This window comes from Hyperolius riggenbachi, chromosome 6 (assembly GCF_040937935.1).
Source record: "Hyperolius riggenbachi isolate aHypRig1 chromosome 6, aHypRig1.pri, whole genome shotgun sequence".
NCBI classification, from domain to species: domain Eukaryota; kingdom Metazoa; phylum Chordata; class Amphibia; order Anura; family Hyperoliidae; genus Hyperolius; species Hyperolius riggenbachi.
The window spans coordinates 103,415,299-103,439,184 of record NC_090651.1 but is presented as its reverse complement, the minus strand read 5'-3'; the positions used below and the strand labels follow the sequence as shown (position 1 = coordinate 103,439,184).

The 23,886-nt window shown below is 43.4% G+C and overlaps 1 protein-coding gene across 1 annotated transcript in view; it reads left to right on the top strand.

Moving 5' to 3' along the window:
• The window catches only part of PALMD (palmdelphin), a 127,345-nt gene that overhangs the window by 92,941 nt on the left and 10,518 nt on the right, over positions 1-23,886 (top strand). The window contains exons 4-7 of the mRNA XM_068242584.1: positions 991-1,105; positions 11,325-11,361; positions 12,655-12,768; positions 21,659-22,648. Of these exons, the coding sequence (XP_068098685.1) occupies positions 991-1,105; positions 11,325-11,361; positions 12,655-12,768; positions 21,659-22,648 (1,256 nt within the window). The remainder of the gene's footprint in view (positions 1-990; positions 1,106-11,324; positions 11,362-12,654; positions 12,769-21,658; positions 22,649-23,886) is intronic.

Sequence of the window (23,886 nt, the reverse complement as noted above, 5' to 3'; positions counted from 1 at the left end):
AGACGTATACTTTAGGGTGATGTTTACCTAGAAATAAGCACTGCTTATATAACATGCTAATATAACACTGTTAGTGAAAAATGATATCAGCAGGAACAGAACTGCATCTCTTGTTATTATTGCACGGATTAGGCATCAACGGAAACATAGGTGGAGATACAGTAACTTTCGGTGTACATGTCTTGTCTTGTGACTGAGGAAAAAATGACCAGAGAAGTTATGAAACATATCTTCTCAGCTGTCTAAAGTACTTCAGTCTGAGTAACTCCCACCTAAACATCACATAGTATCCTCCTAGGTTATTCATTCAAAATCACACTTTTTGGCAGTTTGTGTTTTTGTTTCCCTTTTTGAGGGACAGAGGTTTTCATTTCACATGCATGCCTCCCAACTTTTTGAGATAATAAAGAGGGATGCTACAATACACACCCAGGCCACACCTCTAAGCACAACCCCACCACACCCCTCTCTATGCATATCACAAAAAATTTACAACCAAAAAATGTAGTTTTATTTTTCAAACCACACTGGTCCTTCCTATCATCATTAGTTTTTCTTCATTTTAATATTTGAGTATAAGAAATATATCAATTTAATTGCTGAGAATAATGTTTGGAGTCAGTTAAACACTTTTTCAGTAGAAAAATACACATATTAACACACATTATTAAAAAAGGGACAAATGAGGAAGAAAGAGGGACACAGGGATTTGGTTCCCAAAGAGGGACTATCCCTCCGCAAGAGGGACACTTCGGAGCTATGCACAAAACGGTCCCATCTACGCACTCTGACTACAGAGCTCATATTTGGAACTTTAAATCTGTGCTGGCTGATTATCAGGAATCTAAGAGCATATCAACACCTGTTCAACATATTTATGAATAACATTATCTTGTACTGTAGTAGGAAACTACACTACATCTGACAGGTTTTTGGCACACCTTGTATGAATTATATTTAGCGTTTCACAGGAATCTCTTTTCTTTTCAGACTGGAAGAAGAAATTGAAAATCTTGAGAAGCAGGAAGTACAGCTGTCTGCTAAAGAAGTCAAAGTCTTACAAAGACTAAAGTCCGTGGAAAGAACAACAGAGGACATCATAAGGGTATGTAAAGCAGCATATGAGAATACTGATAACTGGGTACGGGCAAAAAATAAAGAGAAACCGTGACCAAGAATTGAACTTCATCCCAATCAGTAGCTGATACCCCCTTTAACACGAGTAATCTATTCCTTTTCACAAACAGATCATCAGGGGGCTCTGTATGGCTGATATTGTGGTGAAACCCCTCCCACAGGAAACTGTAAGGACCATGGTCCTGGCAGTTTCCTGTCTGTGAACCTCATTGCATTGTGGGAAATAGCTGTTTCCAACTACCAAAAAAAGCAAGTAGCCGCTATTTTCAGTGACATCACCTGCTAGCAGTAAAAATTTTACCATTTGATAAATGTCGGAATGTAAATCAGGGAAAGGAAAGATTTTACAATGGGCAAACACTGACTAAATCATGTATACATAATTATTGTAAAAATGAAGCACTTTTTTTTAATTACATTATTTTCACTGGAGTTCCTCTTTAAGGTGTCATGCTTTGTGGCTGCTTGGGATCACATTACCTACAGTGGCAAAACTACATTGAACCCCAATGCAAATTTACACTTTCCCCTCCAGATTGAAGATTATATATGTTACGACCAGAACCTGAAGTCCGGCCACTTAGAGTTTCTAGTTGATTAATATGTGACATGGCCAGGCTACTATGGCTAATGTCCAAAACAAATCACGCTCCGCGGCAGTGTCTGGATTCTTACACAGATGTTCTGGCTCCTCCCCACCCCTTGCCCTCTCCTCTCACCTCTGTCTACAAAGAGAAGATATACAGGGCAGTCCGCCCAATGTATCGGAGCTCCCTCCCTCCCTGGCAGGCGCGGAGCTAGGGGGGGTCGGGGTAGGACAAGTGCCCCGGGGCGCCTGGTCCCCAAGGGCGCCCAGCTGAGCTCCGGGGTTTTGTTTTTTTTTTTGCGGGGGGGGGGGGGGAGCAGGAGCAGCGCAGAGAAGAGGGAGAGCTGTGCGGACGGTGGGGAAGGGGGGTCATCTCCCCCCTCCCTCCCTCACCTTAGGTTCTCTCCCTCCCTCGCTGTCCCCTCCAATGTCCGGGTGGCTGGCAGCGGCGGGCGGAACTCACCTCCGTCTCGCTCCAGCGCCGGCCGGAAGTTCGGGTGCGCAGCCGCTGCTCTGGTCTGGACCAGACCAGAGTAGTGGCAGATCCATCCGGCGCTGCGACGAGACGCAGGTAAGTTCCGCCCGCCGCTGCCAGCCACCCGGACATTGGAGGGGAGAGCGAGGGAGGGAGAGCAGCTCTTCCTCTTCTCTGCACTGCTCCCCTCCTGCTGGGGAGGGGGACACCTGACCTGGCTACCTACTCTGGGCACATATACCCCTGCCTACATATATTGGGCACATATACCCCTAACTACATATACTGGGCACATACCCCTGGCTACCTACTCTGGGCACATATACCCCTGGCTACCTACTCTGGGCACATATACCCCTGGCTACCTACTCTGGGCACATATACCCCTGGCTACCTACTCTGGGCACATATACCCCTGGCTACCTACTCTGGGCACATATACCCCTGCCTACATATATTGGGCACATATACCCCTAACTACATATACTGGGCATATACCCCTGGCTACCTACTCTGGGCACATATACCCCTGGCTACCTACTCTGGGCACATATACCCCTGGCTACCTACTCTGGGCACATATACCCCTGCCTACATATATTGGGCACATATACCCCTAACTACATATACTGGGCATATACCCCTGGCTACCTACTCTGGGCACATATACCCCTGGCTACCTACTCTGGGCACATATACTCCTGGCTACCTACTCTGGGCACATATACCACTGGCTACCTACTCTGGGCACATATACCCCTGCCTACATATATTGGGCACATATACCCCTAACTACATATATTGGGCATATACCCCTGGCTACCTACTCTGGGCACATATACCCCTGGCTACCTACTCTGGGCACATATACTCCTGGCTACCTACTCTGGGCACATATACCCCTGCCTACATATATTGGGCACATATACCCCTAACTACATATACTGGGCATATACCCCTGGCTACCTACTCTGGGCACATATACACCTGGCTACCTACTCTGGGCACATATACCCCTGCCTACATATATTGGGCACATATACCCCTAACTACATATACTGGGCATATACTCCTGGCTACCTACTCTGGGCACATATATCCCTGGCTACCTACTCTGGGCACATATACCCCTGCCTACATATACTGAGCACATATACCCCTAACTACATATACTGGGTACATATACCCCTGGCTACATATACTGGGCATATATACCCCTGGCTACATATACTGGGCACATATACCCCTGGCTACATATACTGGGCATATATACCCCTGGCTACATATACTGGGCACATATTATACCCCTGGCTACATATACTGGGCACATATACCCCTGACTATATATACTGGGCACATATACCCCTGGCTACACATACTGGGCACATATACCTCTGGCTACATATACTGGGGACACATACCCCTGCCTACATATACTGGGCACATATACCCCTGGCTACTTGTTCTGTGGACATCTCTACCCCTGGCTACCTGTTCTGGGGACATCTATACTGCTGGCCACCTATTCTGGGGACACCTATAGACCTGGGGCTACCTATTTTTGGGGAAGCACTGCTGTCAGATTGAGTGTATTTTGGGGAACTGCTGCCAGGTGAGAGGTGTCTACCATATTAAGGGGGCATTCTGCCTATTTATGTGAAATGCTGTCTATTTATGTGCCTCATGACTGCTGAATTTGTCTTGTTGGGGGCTTCATGGTTACTGAATTTGTCTTGTTGGGGGCCTCATGATTTGTTGGGGGCCTCAAGATCGCTGAATTTGTCTTGTTAGGGGCCTCATGATTGCTGAACTTGTCTTGTTGGGGGCCTCAGGATTGCTAAATTTGTCTTGTTGGGGGCCTCATGATTGCTGAGTTGGTCATGTTGGGGGCCTCATGTTTGCTCATGATTGCGGAATTTGTCTTGATGGTGGGGGCTCATGATTGCTGAATTTGTCTTGGAACATGCTGGAAGGTACATACTGAGGGAGGGTGGGTGAGCGTGAGCCTGCTAACCTCCATGTACATTTGAAGGGGCGTGACCAAATGTGGAGCACCCATAACCACGCCCACATTTGGTCACGACCCTTCACCTTAGGGGGCGCATTAATAGTCTTTGTCCCCGGGCGCTGAAAACCCTAGCTACGCCTCTGCTCCCTGGTGTGTGTGTATGGTGTCTCTGTGGGCTTTTATTGCAGCCTGTATCGCTGCGATTGAAAAAAAAACAGGTTTCCATAGTGTGAGAGATGAGTAAGCATGGGGTATGGACTATGGAATAGTTTATTAATAATGATTATTATTATGACTACTTAAAGGCAGTTGTAATATGGCATGGGTGAAGCGATGGGCACACGTTTTACAACTGCCGACTACTGTTTTCACGATGGGAGGGGGGAGAGGACGTGCTTGTGTGCGCGTGTGCACGGTGCGGGCTTTGGGACGTGTATGCTCGGACGGCATGCACATATGTGATGGGGGTTGTAGTCGTGCACCGTGGATTCTCTACAGATTCGGGGGAATGCTGGTTATTACTTATAGCAGATATTGGAGGTAATGCTGTAGCTGATTGGGCTACAGTTGCAACCTCTGTGTCCCCTATTGCCATGCCATGGATTTAAAAAAGGAGGCAGACCTTGCTACTGTGGGCCCAGCACTTTGGGGGCCCCACATTCTTACTCTCCTCCCTCCCATACAAGGCTCCACTCCAGGGAAGGTTTTGTTGGGGTCTCTTGTTATGGCCGGAGGAATCATGTTCATGGTGACCACATTCTTATGGGGGCTCATAGTGACCACACTTCTGTCACCCCTAGAAGATGAGCTTCCAGTCTGTGTCACCATGGTGGAAAGAGGTGTGACTGTAGGGCGAGCCTCATAAAAATATTTCTGCAGGCCTGCGTGATTTATAGTTACGGCTCCGACTGGTTGCCACTGATCGTTCTGCACTGTAGTTAGTAATACACAGAGCATATCTTGGCTTGTGAGAACCACACTCAGAATGCCACTTATTTCCTCCATGTTTCCCAGGTGAAGAGGTGTTGTAGTATAAAGGAAATAAGGAGATGGCTTATTATCTTTCTGCAATAGTATGGCACCAGTTGGTTGAGATGACACCAATATCTCTGGCTACAAGGAATCTCTAGCATACCTAGGTGGAATCACATCACACTAGGGCCTCTACTTCACACTGCATTTCACTGCCACTGCCTGGGGGCACAAGGGCAAATGATGGCCATGTGATTTTGTACTACACCAAGTGGTAAAAAGCTAGCAATGGCAACTTTCCAGTTGATATTCAGATTTCTACAGAGATCTTATCAGTAGTATTTGATGTAACTATGCACATATCCTGATTGATTTTCGATCAGAAAACGTTGAACTGCTTTCAAGGTTGATCATACATGTAATAGTGTATGGTGCTGTTCAGTGTTAAGGTACATAAACATGCATTGTACCTTCTTTCATTTCCTGCATGTCCACCGTGCTAACAGATTACAAATCTTTAAAGCAGGCTTTATAGCTGAAAGAACTGACAGACTCCGGCACTCCTCATAGAATCTTCTTTTATTGAAGCCACAAAGCACAGGTCCAAACAAAAGCCCCTATGTCTACAGCTGTTTCACGTGTAACCACGCCTCTTCAGGACACGTGGGGCCTGACACCTTCTCTCCCTACCCCACCTATATCCAGGTATCCCCTCCCACCACCCACCTCTCTCTCACAAAGGGGGCGGGGGGGAGACAACCATGAACATATTACAGGTTAAGGTGACAGTGTAGTATAACTTGAAATCCTACCTAGAGCTTTTACTTAAAAAATGCATTAACCTCATCCCTCTCATTAAAACCCAGATTCCTCAGAGCCTCAGTATGTGAAATCATCCAGGCCTCCCTTTTAGAGAGTCGATCATCTCTCAAACCTCCCCTGCTGTCGCCTTGTACAATTTCCAAGCCTGCAAAGGAGAGACATTCCGCATTGCCACCATGGCTCTCATTTACATGCTCTATCAAACGGGTAGCACCTACCCCGTTTTTGATAGATCTTTTATGCTGGAGGAAACGTTCCTTTAGAGGCTGGACTATTTTCCCGATGTAATAACAACCGCAGGGGCACCAAACACAGTACACAACATATTTTGTCCGACAATTGATGAATTCTCTAATTCTCCAGGTGACTGGTCCAATCTGGACTACCTTACCCTTTCTAACAGAGCGACACGCACTACAGTGTCCACATCCATAATTGCCTTCCCATTTTTTCTTTGACAACCAGTTAACCGAACTTTCCTCTCTAACTCTAACGTCACTGTGTACCAGTAATTTCCTAATCGTTTTCCCCCTCCTAAAGCTGACCCTAGGGGGCATGGTAGTTAGATCCTTCAAAGTACTATTCAACTTTAGAATACGCCACTGATTCCTAATAGCCTGTCTAATTTTTTCAGATAGGGGAGAGTAATCAAAAACAAAGTTACACCGATTTGTCTTTGAAAATGATCGATTCTTTCTGGTGAGAAGTTGTTCTCTAGGGACCTCACGAGATCTAGCAAGGGCTTTGCCCACTGATTCTACCTCATAACCTCTATTCCTGAGGCGGTCATACAATTCCTCCGCTTGTCTCTCAAAGTCAGTGTCATTTTTATTATTTCTCCGAAGGCGGAGAAATTGGCCATACGGGATGGCGTCCTTGAAAGCAGGCTTGTCAGCCATAAAATCAAATTATACCTACTGCTCTGTGTTTATTATATAGTCAAAATCCTGACCCTACATTGCAAGCATTCCAATATAGCCATAAATGTTTCTGCTGTAATGAATCTTATCTCAGGTAGCCTGGCTCTATTCTGGTACATTGGGAGAGGGAAGCTTGTTATTTTCCCTCCCACATACCTGCTCCTCACTGATAGGCTTAAGGCAGTCCAGTGTGACAGGAGGCTGAGAAGGGAAATATACCTCATTCCTCTGCTGAAGCTGCAGAAATATGATCTGTGCTGTGTGCTCACGTGTTTACAAAGCAAGCTAGTTATGATAGTGCAGTTTCTACAGAGCTCAGTGAGGAGGAGGGCTAGGAATGAATACACCATTTCAGGCAGGAGAAAAAAAGAGTAAGGGATTGGCTTCAATCATAGGCATTAAAGATAGAAACTGCCTGGAATAGTTTTCTCTTTATTTACTATATAACATTTCCTGAAATCAAAACATGGACAGTACAATACATATGTATATACATTCTGTGTGTATGTTTTCCTGGGGTATTATAGCTGCCGCTGCTGCTTTAAGTAAACCAAGGCTCACTTTAAATTGGCACGTTACATACGTGTCTGTGGTGATATTGCATGGCCCTGTTTATTCATAGGAATTGTGATTTTAGTCATCACTTTAACTTAAAATGTGAGCATATTAGCATATTAGACGTTCTGATCACCTTCACAACAGTAATATAGACTTTAATGTGTTTTCACTTGTCTTGCCGTTTTTGTTTCCATGGATACCTCTGATAAAAATACATGGATAATGTTCATTCAGACTGTACAAAGGAGAGTAATTCAGCTATGCTTTATAGGCAAAAATGGAATTCCAATGGAAAGTATGTATGCATAGAGCAAATGATAATGGAAAATCATAAACCTGCACTCTGCACCTAACATTTTTTTTGTTATTCTGGTGTATGTATTCGTGAATCATGTGTTATCTTATTATCAGCCCATATCCTTAGCGATAATGGTAATTGAATAAGGCCCCTGACAACAGCCTATGACTCTTGTATATGGAGGAGTAATGCCAGTTTTAGTTGCCAGATGCCAGCAAATGCATTAGCTCAATAAGTACTGCCAGCACCAGGCCTGAAGGATGCTCATAGATATCAGTGGGCAGCGAATCAAAGCATGGTGTTTTCGGGGTATTCTTGCATAGGATAAGCCCATACCAAAGCCTGCCTTGTGATACCACCAACAGAGGATGCTAATTAGGAAGCAGCTATGGCCCTGTTCCCTGTGAACTATCAGCATTCAGTGTTAGTAGTAAGCAGGGTCAGATTTTCCATAAGGCATTGTAGGCTCATACCTATAGGCGCCTGTTGATGGAAAGGCAGCTCACTTCCCTCCCCCAGTGCCTCCCTCCCTCCTTCCCTATGTAAAGTCCAGAGCAAAGCGTAAATGAGAGATTACACAGCTCTCAGCCTTCCTCTGACGAGATCTCTCTTCAGCCGGGCTCACCTCTAACTACTTAATACTTGGGGGCACCTCTAGCTACTTAGAATAAGGTAGCCAGAAGTACCCTCATTTTAAGGGACACCTGTGGCAACCTATGCTAGGCAGGGAAAGTAGGAGAGAGGTGACTGCTGGGCTAGCCGGCATATTTTTTTCTTTTTCCAATAAAATTTTATTGAACCCATCAACATAAAAGTACAAACAGCTATGCCAGCATAATCAATAGTAATTGTGTCTGACACAGAAACAATATAAATCATTTAAATAAATCAGTACATCGAAAACAGTGGACATATAATGAGCTAATTTCAGCCATAATGATGTGCTAGTACCTTAACCTATTTTGGTTCCTGGATGTAGTTTCTACGTCCAGGAACCATGCGCGCTACCGCGCGCCCCCGCGGCCGATCGTGCGCGTGCACGCGCACTCCCGGCCACGGATTCGGTAGCCAAGGAATCAATGTATCGGGCTACGGAGCCCGATCATTGATTCCTCTCCCCCGCTGAAAAAGCGACAGCTTCTCTCGGAAGCTGCGCCTTTTCTGGCCGTTCCCTCTGCGATGAGTCACTCTAAGCGCGTGCTACGCTTAGAGTGACATCATGTAAACAAACTCATGGCCGCCATCTTGTGGCCAAAAAGTAATACTACACCTGAAAAAAAAAAAAAACCAGAATTAACACACATTTACATTATATATCTATTGTTTACCTCCCCCACCCTCCCAAAAGTACCCTAATAAAATTTTTAGTATATAAAAAAAAAAACATTACAATAAAAAAAAAACAAACATGTAAATATTTACCTAAAGGTCTAAACTTTTTAAATATCAATGTAAAGATGAAATATTTCTATATTTTTTTTATTTGAAACTTGTAAATAGTGATAGATGCAAAATGGAAAAAATGCACCTTTATTTCCAAATAAAATATTGTCGCCATACATTGTGTAAGGGACATAATTTTAAAGGTGTAATAACCGGGACATATGGGCATATACAATACGTGAGTTTTAATTATGGAGGCATGTATTATTTTAAAACTATAATGGCTGAAAACTGAGAAATAATGAATTTTTCCATTTTTTCTTATTCTTCCTGTTAAAATGCATTTACAGTAAAGCGGCTCTTAGCAAAATGTACCCCCCAAAGAAAGCCTAATTGGTGGCGGAAAAAACAAGATATAGATCAGTGCATTGTGATAAGTAGTGATAAAGTTATAGGCTAATGAATGGGAAGTGAACATTTCTCACGTGAAAACGACGGAACCTGAATGGGTTAAACAATGACTTATACTCTAGTAATGCATTTAACTCAAACCGATGTTAAATGGCCAAATGGTTTTAAACAAAAGCCAATGAAATAAGCTGTCTTGGTTCCGCTCCTCACAGAACAAGGCAGCACCTATCATGACAACTTTAGTGCAAATTTACCTCTAAAACTTAGAGAAGGAGACCCTAGGCATATTGCAGTGGGTTGAACCTTCATGACAATAGCAGAATAAGGGAACTTAAAGCCTCTCGAAAGTATACCATCCTGTATAGACTCCTACTGAGTTTCAGCTATCAGACTAATCAGGTAATAATTACGTATCAGGGTACAGAAGTACTTGGCAGGCTTAGTACACAGGAAGTTGCACACGCATCGCATCCACGAGGGGGGAGGGGAAGAACTGGGGAATTATCGCACTAAGGAGGCATAATTAGCCAGCATACTTGTAGTGTGGCTCAGCCGGGGTTTGTGTGTTTGTGGAGGCCGTAGTTTGGAGTCTCACAAAACCTTTTTTCCAGGGAACAAGCCTTTTACTTTAGTTAATACAAACTCTTCCTACTCAGCAGAGGGAGAGCTGGTCTGATATCAGAAATGCAAAAATATACCTTATATACTTGCATATAGGCCTAATTTTTCAGTGCAAAAAATGTGCTTAAAAGTTACCCAAACAAAGTAGAAAAAGGCACTCCACAGGCTTCATACTTTTGTTTGTGGTTTATTCGAGCATGGACACGATGTCCATGCTCGAATAAACCACAAACGAAAGTTTAAAGCCTGTGGAGTGCCTTTTTGTACTTTGTTGGAGTTTCATGTTAGCAGGAGTGGTGGACCTGCAGGAAAAGAGCACCGGCAAGTGCTACTTAATCTAGGAGGCTTGGACTAAACTCCAAGGTGACCATTGAATTGCTGAAAAGTTACCCCCTCGGCTTATATGTGAGTCAGAATGGATGGTAGAGCGGGTTATCTTACTGGCAGAGGAGCGTGAGGCTTTTGCACTAGTGAGCCTGCTGTTGCCAGTTAGTTCCCTGCTGCGTTTATGTCCCCATCCCCTGCAACATGGTGTGCAGAGTGCGCTGCTCAAGACAACCTGTGTTCCCTGGCTTGTGGGGCGGAGCATGCTAGCAACGATCGGGGATTCTTTCTGTTGCTGTGTCTCATATCTATGACGTAGTAGTGTCTTGAGACACAACTGTATGATCTTTGGGGTACATATGGCTATGGGGAGGGCGGCTGACTTGTACTGGGGGCACATCTGGCTAATGTGGACGGGGCTATGGGTGGGGCATATATGCGAGTCACTTTTTCTTGGTTTCTGAGGGTAATGTGGGTACCTCGGCTTATACGCGGGTTGGGTTATACGCGAGTATACACGGTAATCATCAGACTACCGCTCCCCAGATTACTATAAACATATAAACTTTATTATCAACAATTGTATTTCTTATCCAAAAAGGTTAGCCTCCCCTTATTATAAAATGCTATTTGGAGCCGGAGTCTAGATTTAGAGTGCTATAACATCTGTGCCTATAGGCTCCTGCTATGTAAATTATGTCAATCCCTAATAAGTAAAAAAGTGCAATGGAACAAAAAGATTTAGGCATGGGATTATCCGATGGCTGTAATATAAATTCATATTTCTTTCTTTCTCTTGGACTTTGCAGGCTGTGAACGCAGAAGTTCGAGAAGGTATGCACATAGGTATGTACATTAAATAACCTTAAAGAAACAAAAATAAGTTATTAAATATATAAAACATGCCTCTAAGGGTAACTGGGATAAACCTTCACATCAGATATACACTTGTGTAGCTAAACATGCCTCATTTATTTGAGACTTTCTAGAACCATAATTTTTGTACAACTGTTGAGGCAGCCAGCTGGTGGAACTGAGAGATTACTTTACACTTGTGATTAGTCACAGTTGCGGGGGAATTAGGCTAAACTTTCCCAATACATAAAGGGTGCATGTCTCTATGTTTTCCTTTTGTCCTGTGCAAGAGTTCAGGTCCACTTTAAAGACAGGGTTCCATTGCTCCCCCAAGGTTAATATACTTTCAGTTACTGTATTTTAACATTTAATACAAACTTCATGGCATGTATGCAGAGCGGGATATAGTATTGTATTAGCTAGGCCTATTTTTAACATTGGCCTTAATTCAGTAAGCAGTTTAGACTAGTCTACTGATGGTTTCTAGTCCACTGATGGTTTGGTGTAATGTTTTAGACCTGTATTTAGACCTGGCGTAAACATTTGGTAAATCAGAGGAAATGATCAAAAGATGCAATTCACAAAGGCAAACAAGGAGTAACCACACCCACTTTTTCCTGACAGATAATAGACCAGCTGATTTCTGTCGGTAAAGTCATTCTATGAGGTATTTTAGACATTAGGATGGAACCTTTTGAATTAATTATGCAGGAGTTTAATTGTATCCAGAGGAGAGATCATCAGAGGAGAAGGATGTCAGTCATAGCTACTCGTTTGTGAATTGCATCTTTTGATCATTTCCCCTGCTTTACCGACCTAATTACCAAATGTTTTAGACCAGGTCTAAAAACAGGTCTAAAATATTTGGAAATTATTAGTGAATTCCCATTTGATGCAACTGATTTACACCAAACCATCTGTAGACTAAAAATCATCAGTAAACTAGTCTAAACTGCTTAGTGAATTGAGGCCATTGAGCCTCAAGCAACCAGAAAGCACACTTACCCGGCATCAGCTGATCCCCGTTGGAGACTCTATTTGTATTTAGAGGACTGCCCTGTGGCAGCATTCTTAGTTTTGTCACATTGCCTGACCTGACTAGTTGACATTAAATAACATAACACAACTTGCCTCCATAGGTACATATTTATCATTACAGCAGAACATCTAAAAAGGGTTGTTTGGTCTTTGATGTCTGCAATCAATAGATTCTTATATATAGATAGAGTAGAAAGCTTTGTCATTATGTACTTTGTTGTTCTCATGAGATGTTTTCTTTCACAGAGCCAGTGCGAGACATCTATGCTGGAATACCTGATTTACCACCTTCTTATAAACCGACATTCGTTAGAAAGATGGAGAGCGCACAACTTGAGAATGGGGATGAGCCAAGAAAAGGTACTATCACTTGATAGATCGGTGGCATCTAGCTATTCGTTTTACTGCTATTATGGTCATCGTGAGCTGTTAGCATCAAGCCTGTCACTGGGACTTACACTGAAATGATGCATGCTAGAGCTATTTATATGGAAGGCAGTATTCCCATCACAGTTATGTCAGGGCACACTGTTGTGTGAATAGTAGACTGGAATTGGAATCTGTATTACAGTGCATTGTTCTTATGATCATAGTGGAGTATTTGCAACTAAAGGGAAAAACATGTAAAAATGACTCCGTTGATGAACGCCCTTTGTTGACCGGCTGTTATAGTTTGATTTAAAACAAACCTGAAGCAAAAGAAAAAACGTATAAAATTAATTGTATATGTAGTACGGATAAGGGATAGAACATTTGTAGCAAAGAACATTTTTTAATAATACTGCATCATTCGGTCACAGTTGCAGTTTTAAAAGCACACTCTGTCGTTTAAACTATAAAACAAAGCAGAAATAATGACCCTTTGAACTTTCCTGCAATAAATCCTTATCTCAAGCCCACTCTCACTGTTTCTTTGCTGTTTTAGCGCTTCAGAAAAAAAGGACTGTATTTGAACCAGTGGGTCGAAGAGCTCAGAGAAGCTTATTTGCATAGATAACAACTGAAGTTTTTTAACTCTTCCTGTACTGGAAAACAATATGAGACTCTTTTATTTGATACTAATGTTCTATTTCTTAGCTGTACTACACATACAATTCATTATCTCATAAGTTTATTTTCTCTTCAGATTTGCTTTAAAGAGTAACTGTTAGCCCCAAAAATCAAATTTAAATCTCTATTGCAATGTTTTAATTACTTTGTAAGGGAGCCAAAAAGGCAATGCAGAAGTTAAAAAGCAATCAAATTTTTTTACTGTGTAGCCTTTTCCCCAAGCTCTTAGGCCTGGTGCACACCAAAAACTGCTAGCAGATCCGCAAAATGCTAGCAGATTTTGAAACGCTTTTTCTTATTTTTCTGCAGCGTTTCAGCTAGCGTTTTGCGGTTTTGTGTAGCGTTTTTGGTGTAGTAGATTTCATGTATTGTTACAGTAAAGCTGTTACTGAACAGCTACTGTAACAAAAAACGCCTGGCAAACCGCTCTGAAGTGCCGTTTTTCAGAGCGGTTTGCGTTTTTCCTATACTTAACATTGAGGCAGAAACGCATCCGCAATCCAAAATCTGCTGCAGCCCGGGAGTATGCGTTTCTGCAAAACGCCACCCGCTCTGGTGTGCACCACCCCATTGAAATGCATTACCCTAGCAGATCCGCACCCGCAAGCAGATCGCAAACCGCAGCGGAAACGCTCCGGTGTGCACTAGGCCCTAAGGAGGACGCAAAGCCGCATAACAGATACTGCAGAGCATGCAGAGCATGCCCATGTCTGCCCGACCCCCCTCTCCCCCCCAGGACCAGGTGCCGATGTCTGCCCGACCCCCTCTCCCCCCCCCTGGACCAGGTGCCGATGTCTGTCCGCTCCTCCCCCAACCCACCCCCCCCCCCAAGAGCCGATGTGTGTCCGACCCCCCAGGACCAGGTGCCGATATCTTCTCACCCCAACAGCTGACACGGAGAGAGAGCAGAAGCGGAGTACATCTACACACTTCCAGCGCTGCCACCGCAGAGCAGCCGCCGCCGAGTCACATGTGAGAGAATCACGAGCAGGAGAGAGATGCACGGCGGCGGCTGCTCTGCGGTGGCGGCGCTGGAAGTGTGTAGATGTACTCCGCTCCCGCTCTCTCTCCGTGTCAGCTTTTTGGGGTGAGAAGATATCGGCACCTGGTCCTGGGGGTCGGACAGACATCGGCTCTTGGGGGGGCGGCGGATTTGGGGGGAGAGCGGACAGACATCGGCACCTGGTCCTGGGGGGGGGAGAGGGGGTCGGGCAGACATCGGCACCTGGTCCTGGGGGGGGGGGGGGAGAGGGGGGTCGGGCAGACATGGGCATGCTCTGCAGTATCTGTTATGCGGCTTTGCGTCCTCCTTAGGAGCTTGGAGAAAAGGCTACACAGTAAAAAAATTAGAATGCTTTTTAACTTCTGCATTGCCTTTTTGGCTCCCTTACAAAGTAATTAAAACATTGCAATAGAGATTTAAATTTGATTTTTGGGGCTAACAGTTACTCTTTAAGCCTTTTATGTTCTAGAATGGATGGAACAACGATGGGACAAACAAATAATGAATGATGTTTATTATAATAATGTCAAAGGTAAACGTACACCATTCAGTGTAAACAGAACTCAGTATAACAACTAGCTGTTTGCATGTTTGATGCATCAAAGGGGGTGCTCCTGTTCGAGGGTGATCTCTTTCCTCTTAAGGGAATCCTGAAGTGAGAGAGATATGGAGATTAACATATTTATTTCCTTTTAACCACTTAGTGGTAAGCCACGCATTAAAACGTCCTGCTGGAGACTTTTAACGGCTCCAGGACGTTTTAATGCATAGCTCGCCGCTTCCGTGCACGCATGCATGCCCGCCACTCGGCGGGTTGAGATACGGATAATGTCGAAATACAGGGATCCATGACTGGGGAAGGGGATCAAACGTTCCACTAACATATCGCAATGCTTGGAAGGAATAGACATAACACCGATCAGGGGCCATGTCCATTCATAATACAGGAAGTATTGAAAGCATGTATTAAGTGTAAATAAAAAAGTGAACACTTCCTGTAAAGCAGGATTGTGTTCACAGTGCTATCTAGTGGCGTTAAAGTAAAATTACACAGACACATACATTTTTAATTAAAAATTTATAAAATAAATCCCTTCCACTTAGCCCCCACCATCCCCGGGAAAAAAAAACTCTTGTGTAAAAAAACAAAACAAACAAAAGAAGTTTTAAAAAAGATACATAAATAGTTGCCTAAGGTATAGATAATCTTGTTGTGATAAGTAGTAATAAAGTTATTGGTGAATAAAAGGGAGGAGCGCTGGCAGGAGAAAATTGTTCTAGCCCTTAAGGTAAAAACCTCTTGAGGGTGCAGTGGCGCATGGAGGGGGTTGTTCTGAGTGTCTAGAACAACCCCCTGCACCGGGACCGGAAGTGGGGCTGCCGCATGGCCCGGCCGGCTGGGGAGAGAGAAGACAGAAGAAAATGATGGAGGCGCCAGCCGCGCTAATAAGGGATGCGGGAGCTTTATTCCTCCCTCCCTCCCTCCCTCCCTCTGAATGCCCCTCACCTGCAGTGAATGTGTGCCCGGCTCCCCCATGAGTGTGTGCGCAGCGGAGCGGTAGGTCCTCTTACCGCAGATCAGGCGCACCAGCAACTGGAGTCTCATGCTTCCTGTTTACCATGACGTCACAGGAAGCATGAGACTCCAGTTGCTGGTGCGCCTGATCTGCGGTAAGAGGACCTACCGCTCCGCTGCGCACACACTCATGGGGGAGCCGGCACACATTCACCGCAGGTGGGGGCATTCAGAGGGAGGGAGGGAGCGAGGAATAAAGCCGGTTCCCGCATCCCTTATTAGCGCGGCTGGCGCCTCCATCATTTTATTCTGTCTTCTCCCCAGGCAATCTTCTCCCCACACAGGGGGCGGGCACCTTCCTTCACCTATCTTATACTGGGGGGCATATACCTATCTAATCTATCCTGGGGGGCATATACCTATCTAATCTATACTGGGGGGCATATACCTATCTAACCTATACTGGGGGGCATATACCTATCTAATCTATACTGGGGGGCATATACCTATCTAACCTATACTGGGGGGCATATACCTATCTAACCTATACTGGGGGACATATACCTATCTAACCTATACTGGGGGGCATATACCTATCTAACCTATACTGGGGGACATATACCTATCTAATCTATACTGGGGGGCATATACCTATGTAACCTATACTGGGGGGCATATACCTATCTAACCTATACTGGGGGGCATATACCTATCTAACCTATACTGGGGGGCATATACCTATCTAACCTATACTGGGGGGCATATACCTATCTAACCTATAGTTAGATTCCTATCTAACCTATACTGGGGGGCATATACCTATCTAACCTATACTGGGGGGCATATACCTATCTAACCTATACTGGGGGGCATAGCCCTATCTAACCTATACTGGGGGGCATATCCCTATCAAACCTATACTGGGGGGCATATACCTATCTAACCTATACTGGGGGGGCATATACCTATCTAACCTATACTGCGGGACATTTATACCTATCTAATCTATACTGGGGGGCATATACCTATCTAACCTATACTGGGGGCAACTATATGGGCTACCTATACTGGGGGGGACCTATAGCTGGCTACCTATACTGCGGGCACCTATACCTGTCTCCACGTTGGGGGCGCATTTTACGCCCTCACCCTGGGTGCAATTTAGCCTAGAAACTGCTAGTATTTGGCTCCACCCACACCATATTTTGGCCACGCCCACACGCCACTTTCAGGAACCCCCCCCCCCTTGGAAATCCTGGATTTGCCCCTGGGGTGAAGTGGATAAAAATGAAAAATGCCTGGTTGTCTTTCTGATCCTCTGTCTCCAATACGTTTAGCCACAGACTGCAAACAAGCATGCAGATCTGATGTTTCGTACTAAAATCTGACTTGCTTGTCTTAGGTGTGTGATTCAGACTCTACTTATGCCAGAAAGATCAGCAGTTGTGTTCAAATTTAAGACAATTCATTCAGAAACCTGAATTCTTCCACACACCACCCTTCAGCACCCGATCAGTGGACAGGGTCGCGAGGAGTTCATTCACTTGAGGTTCAAACCACACTTCACGTAAACCACACATGAAGTGCACCATGATCTGCAAGTGAGTGAGCTCCCCATGACCGTATCCACTGATTCAAGTTCTGAAGTGTGGTGTGTGGGAGAATTGGGGATTCCTGAATTATAACACCAACACTAATCAGCAGGACTGCCAGGCAACTGATATTGTATAAAAGGGAAAAAATATTGCCACCACCATATCCCTCTCAGTAGCTTTCTTTAAAGCCATTTTGTATCCATTCAGTGGTAGTATTTAACTTTAATAAGGATCCTTTCACACTGCGTCCGTTGGGTTCTGTCGCAACAGACAATATAATCGAATCTCAGTGCAATTATATTTCTATGGTACGTTTACATCAGGTGAGGTGTGGGGTTCTATTGGACGATAATGTAGATAAAGGGAGGAGAGGCCTGAAAAATAGATTAAAAAATAGTTTATATATAGGCACTCCAAGCCATTTTGTGCTCACCTACAGGCACTTGACCTGAGGAAGTGGGGTACACCTGTGAAACGCATTGTCCTTTTAGTTTACAATAAAGTACATATTTTTACCCCTACATTGTTGATCTTCATTGAGATAAGCCATATTATTGTTATTCTCTTCAATTCATTCAGTGAACTTACCTGCCCAGCTACAGTACATTTACGTTGTTGCAGAACCACTGGAAAGCTCAGCGATGTGAATTTAAGTCTGCAGCTTTCAATGAGCACAGCGTGCATGCTAGCATCATCTGGCTATCTATTATGAACTCTATACTGGGGGGAGACTAATAAAGGGGGAACATCTGGCTATCTATGACGTAGGGCACTTATAAAGGGGCTCATTTAGCTGTCTATACTGGGGGAAGGTGTACATCTGGCTACCTATACTAGGGGGAGGCTATTGAAGGGGCACATACAGCTCTCTATGTTGGAGGTCAGGGTGCTAATAAAAAAAAGGTACATCTGGCTATCTATATGGGGGAGGGGGATTATAAAAGGGCACATCTGGCTATCTATACTGGGGGACGGGCTAGTAAAGCGACACATCTGGCTATCTATACAGGGCAAATAAAGGGGGACATCTGGCTATATAGGGGGGCTAATAAGGGACAACATTTGGCTATAAATAGGGGGGACTAATACATGGGCACATCAGGCTATCTATAGGTTGGGGGGGCTAATAAAGGAGCACATCTGGTAAATCTTTGGTTAGATAATTTCCAACTGGTCCAATTGGATTGCGTTAAGACTCATCTACACGATACAATTTTCCATCAGATAGACGGATCTATTAGATAGATCTAATAAGAACTTGCATTGTGTGTAGACATCCAAATTGTTTCAGATCAATTTTGAGATAGATTTTGCTTTGATAAGTACCCAAAATCTAATGCAATCTGATTGGACCGGTTGGAAATTATCTAATAGATCTGTCTAATAGATCTGGATCTGACGGAAAATTGTACCGTGTAGATGAGGCTTTAGATTTTGCAATAGATTTTGGGTACTTATCAAAGCAAAATCTATCGCAAAATTGATCTGAAACAATTTGGACGTCTACACACAATGCAATTTCTTACTAGATCCATCTAATAGATCCATCTATCTGATGGAAAATTGTACCGTGTAGAAGAGGCTTAATAGATACAATCTGATGGAAAATCATACCGTGTAGAGGAGGCTTTAGAGGCAGAGGATCAGCAGGGCTGCCAGGCAACTGGTATTTAAAAGCAAATAAATATGGCAGCTTCCATATCACTCTCACCTTGGGTTCACTTTAAAGGGAACCTTAACTGAACGGGGGGGTAAAGAGTTTTACTTACCTGGGGCTATTACCAGCCCCCTGCAGCAGTCCTGTGCCCTCGGAGCCGCTCTGGAATCCTCCGGTCCCCCGCTGTCACTTAGTTTCGTTTTTGACGACTCACCAGTCGCCGGCCGCCATGCGTATTATTGGACGCATTCACCAATGCAATTAGCGCTATAGCGGACCGCAACACGTACAAAAATACGCGTTGCTGCATTCTGCACGCGTAGATATGCGGCAACGCGTATTTTTGTACGCGTTGCGGTCCGCAATAGCGCTAATTGCATTGGTGAATGCGTCCAATAATACGCATGGCGGCCGGCGACTGGTGAGTCGTCAAAAACGAAACTAAGTGACAGCGGGGGACCGGAGGATTCCAGAGCGGCTCCGAGGGCACAGGACTGCTGCAGGGGGCTGGTAATAGCCCCAGGTAAGTAAAACTCTTTACCCCCCGTTCAGTTAAGGTTCCCTTTAAGCTGACGCTGCTGCCATCTAGAAAAAAATGGAATATAGAACTGAAAAAAAAATTGTAATTTTCAAAATTATAGTTAAATTTGGGAAAATTTCACCCAAAATCATACAAGTATGAATATTACAAATTACCTATGATTGAACAGCCCTATATGTCTACTTTAAAAAATGATAGAGTAACCAAGAAGCTCAGGGTGACCCAAACTACTAGGAATGTATAGGAGGATAAAAGAAACCAAAAAGCCCTCCTACTAAAAAGGCAAAGCTTGGTGTAATTTGCCTTCTTAAAACTGAAGGAAATTTGCAATAATTCAGTTATAAGTGAACATTTGTGGTTACCCACAATGCACTACCACTGAATATGCAAATTATCCCTTTTCGCCCTTGTTAAGCCAAGCAAGCATCCAGAACCACTAGTGTATAGCAAGCCTATAGCTTTAAGTTTTACACAGCCATATCAAACCCATATGTAGACAGCCTGTTTCGGACCTTTGGTCCTCATCAGTACATGGCAGGGATTGATAAAGCTGTATGAAATAGGGCTTGGACCAGTACAACAGAGTAACCAAGCAGCTCAGGGTGACCCAAACTACTAGGGAATGTATAGGGGGATAAAAGGAACCAAAAAGCCCTCCTACTAAAAAAGCAAAGCTTGGTGTAATTTTCCTTCTTAAAACAGTAAGTAAATTTGCAATAATTCAGTTATAAGTGAACATTTGTGGTTACCCACAATGCACTACCACGGAAGATGCAAATCATCCCTTTTCACCCTTGTTAAGCCAAGCAAGCATCCAGAACCGCTGGTGTATAGCAAGCCTATACCTTTAAGTTTAAAAAATGATGACAGTTGCATTTTATCTGATGGTTAGACAATTATGGACTTTTCATTAAGAATACAGTATAAGGGGAAAAAATACCTTTATATCAAAATAAAATATCTTTGCCATACATTATACCAGCAACATAATTTACAGTAAGTGATAAATTAAGGGAATAAATAGATTAATAAAATATGAAGTATTTCTATAGTAGCGCTGTTTATTTTCCAACTGTAATTTGTGAAAACAGAGAAATAGTTCTTTTACCATTTCTTCCTTATTTTTCCTGTTAAAATGCATAGCAAGTAAAACAATCGCTAAGGAAGTAAAACATACAAAAAAAAATCTTGTCGACCAAAAAACGATGTATAGATTACTAGAGTGTTGTAAGTAGTGAAAAAGTTATTGCTGATTAAATAGGGGCATAACTAAAAACGGCAAAACTGCTCATTGTTACTATTCCATACAAAATGTTTAATACACACACACATACTGTATATACTCGAGTATAAGTCTAGAAATGTAGGTCTGATTCACTTCATAAAACTATAGGGGTCGACTTATACACGAGTCACAGGCAACACTGAGCGCAGTGAGTAATGTGTGTACTAACAGTGACATTGCCATCTGCAGCAATTTACCCAGTGGTAAGAGATACTATAAGGAAATGCCAAGGAAACACAGGTCTGAAAGTCCTAGCCACAACAATTAACACGGAAAGGGGGGAAATACTGGGCTGCAGAGAGCGGGGTAAATAATTGCTGCACTTGGGGACCTGGAGGAGTTATCAACTACACTTAAGGGGCAGGAGGGGTTAATGGCTGCAATACTGTATGCAGTACAGTTATTAACCCATCCTGAACCCCAAGTGCAGCCATTAACTTTGCTGGGTAGACTTATACTTGAGTGAATGAAAAATTCCAGCTTAAGAGGGTTAAATATTGGGGTCGACTTATACACGAGGTCGACTTGTATTCGAGTATATACGTTATATATTTATTTTTTTTAATGCTACCAGAATAACAACTTCCCATTTTGTTGCTCCAGCTTTATTTGCCATGGAAATCAAGGTTCAGAAAGACATAAAGACTGGAAAAAGCACAGTGTTATCTTCAATCCCGATCCCCTCCGATGAGTTTCAAGATGCAGGAGTCAAAGTCTATGATGATGGTAGAAAGTCTGTGTATGCTTTAAGCTCTGAAGGTAAAGTGGCTAAAAATGAAGTAGACAGTCTTGCTCCTGTTGAAGTGGAGGATCTCTTAAGAAAAGCTACAGAAAAGAATACACAGTCACCTACAGAGTACCATGAACCAGTGTTCTCAAACCAATACAATAGTCCCACAGCTGCCATCCATAAAGGAGCAGTCATACCAAAGTTGAATGGCCATAGCTCTCCTGTCATTATGAACCATCAAAACGGACATGCTCCAGAAGTAGCAGAACCTACAATTCCAAATATACAATCTGCACCAGAAGTACCAGTATACACACAGCCAAATGTTATCACACAAAATGGACAAATAATTAACGCAGAACCTCAACTAAAGGAAGATTACCATGAGGCCATGTTTGTTAATTCGGGAGGATACAACACCAGTCACCAAACTGCCGATATGGAAGAGGACATACACTACACCACAGTCCATGCAGCACCATGCTTCATAGAGGACTCAGAACCAGTCACCATGATTTTCATGGGCTACAAGCACGCTGATGATAATGATGTCAGACCATTAACAGATTATGAGGGAATCATTCGAGCGGAACTGGTTGTCATTGATGATGATACAGATAAGGGAGAAGAAACTGTGGCACAAGGACTAATCAAACCACCAGAATCACAACCACAACTCATTTCTAATTCTTCTGTGCCAAATAACGTTCTACAGAAAGTACCCAGACACAATATAGCATTGCATGGTCCTCAACCCTACAAGAATTCCATATCGTTACAAGAACAAGAGGCAAGCCTTGGCTCCCATAGCTATGCATCCAAACAGATCATAGATGACGGCACTGAGGAACCCTCATTAACAGGTAAGAATCCATAGAAGAAGTGACAGTGTTGTTCTGTAATACAGCCTTCCCATTTTGTTTTGTATTATCGAATATACAGTACAAGAGAAGTGGAACCATCTAAAATTTTACATGGAAAGAAAAAGAGGTAACATCATTAGGAAAATCTAATTATTTGATTGCTCAGGGGAAAAAGTAGCCACTAGATGACTAAGCCAACCAGTCATAATCTGTAACTGACGTATCACGTTTAGGAGGACTCACTCTATAAGGTGTAATGCTCCTCAGTAGGATTGCTGATCATTCTAGGTTCTTAAATATTAATCCATCGGCAGCACTGCCTTTGACCTCAGCCAGCAGAACTTGTTGTGCTGTAAATTCTTGGAATGTTTGATATCTCTCTCTGCCAGCAGAGGATATAGAAACTGAAAGCAGAAATCCTTTATTATCCCACACTGCCACCTAGTGACAAATGGTCATAAATACACATTACAGCAGTACTAATTAGTAGCAAGGAAATGTAACAAATAGGGATGATCACAGATGTGCAAAATTTTACGAGTTGATGCAAATATATGCAGCTTGATTTTGGACCAATCAATTTAAACCTGGGTTTAAATTGATTGGTCCGGTTTCAAACTGCATATATTTACATAAAAATTTGCATAATTTTGGAAAAATGTGTATCTCATTGATCATTCCTAGTAACAAATAAGAAACAAAAAATGTGCTAAAATCAATTGACCTGGAACACTTGTAAGCCTCTTAAAGGAAATCCGAGTTGAGAGAGATGTGGAGGCTTACATATTTATTTCCTTGTAAACAATACCAGTTGCCTGGCAGCCCTGCTGATCTCCTGGCATAAGTAGTGTCTGAGTCAAAACCCTGGAACAAGCATATGGGTAATCCAGTAAAACCCGAGTCAGCTGAGTCAGAGTACCTGATCTGCTGCAAGCTTGTTCAGGGTCTATGGCTAAACGTATTAGAGACACAGGAACAGGAGGACTGCCAGGCAACTGGTATTGTTTGAAAGGAAATAAATATTGCAGCCACCATATCCTTCTCACCTCAGGTTCCCTTTAATAAATTGACTGCTAAAGGGTTAATTTAAACAAAGTAAAAACCGAGTTCAAGGGGACCTCAAAGCGTTTTATTTATAGGACAGGGGCGTAGCAATAGGGGTTGCAGAGGTAGCGATCGCATCGAGGCCCTTGGGCCAGAGGGGCCCCGAGAGGGCCTTTCCTCAACTGCAGTATTAG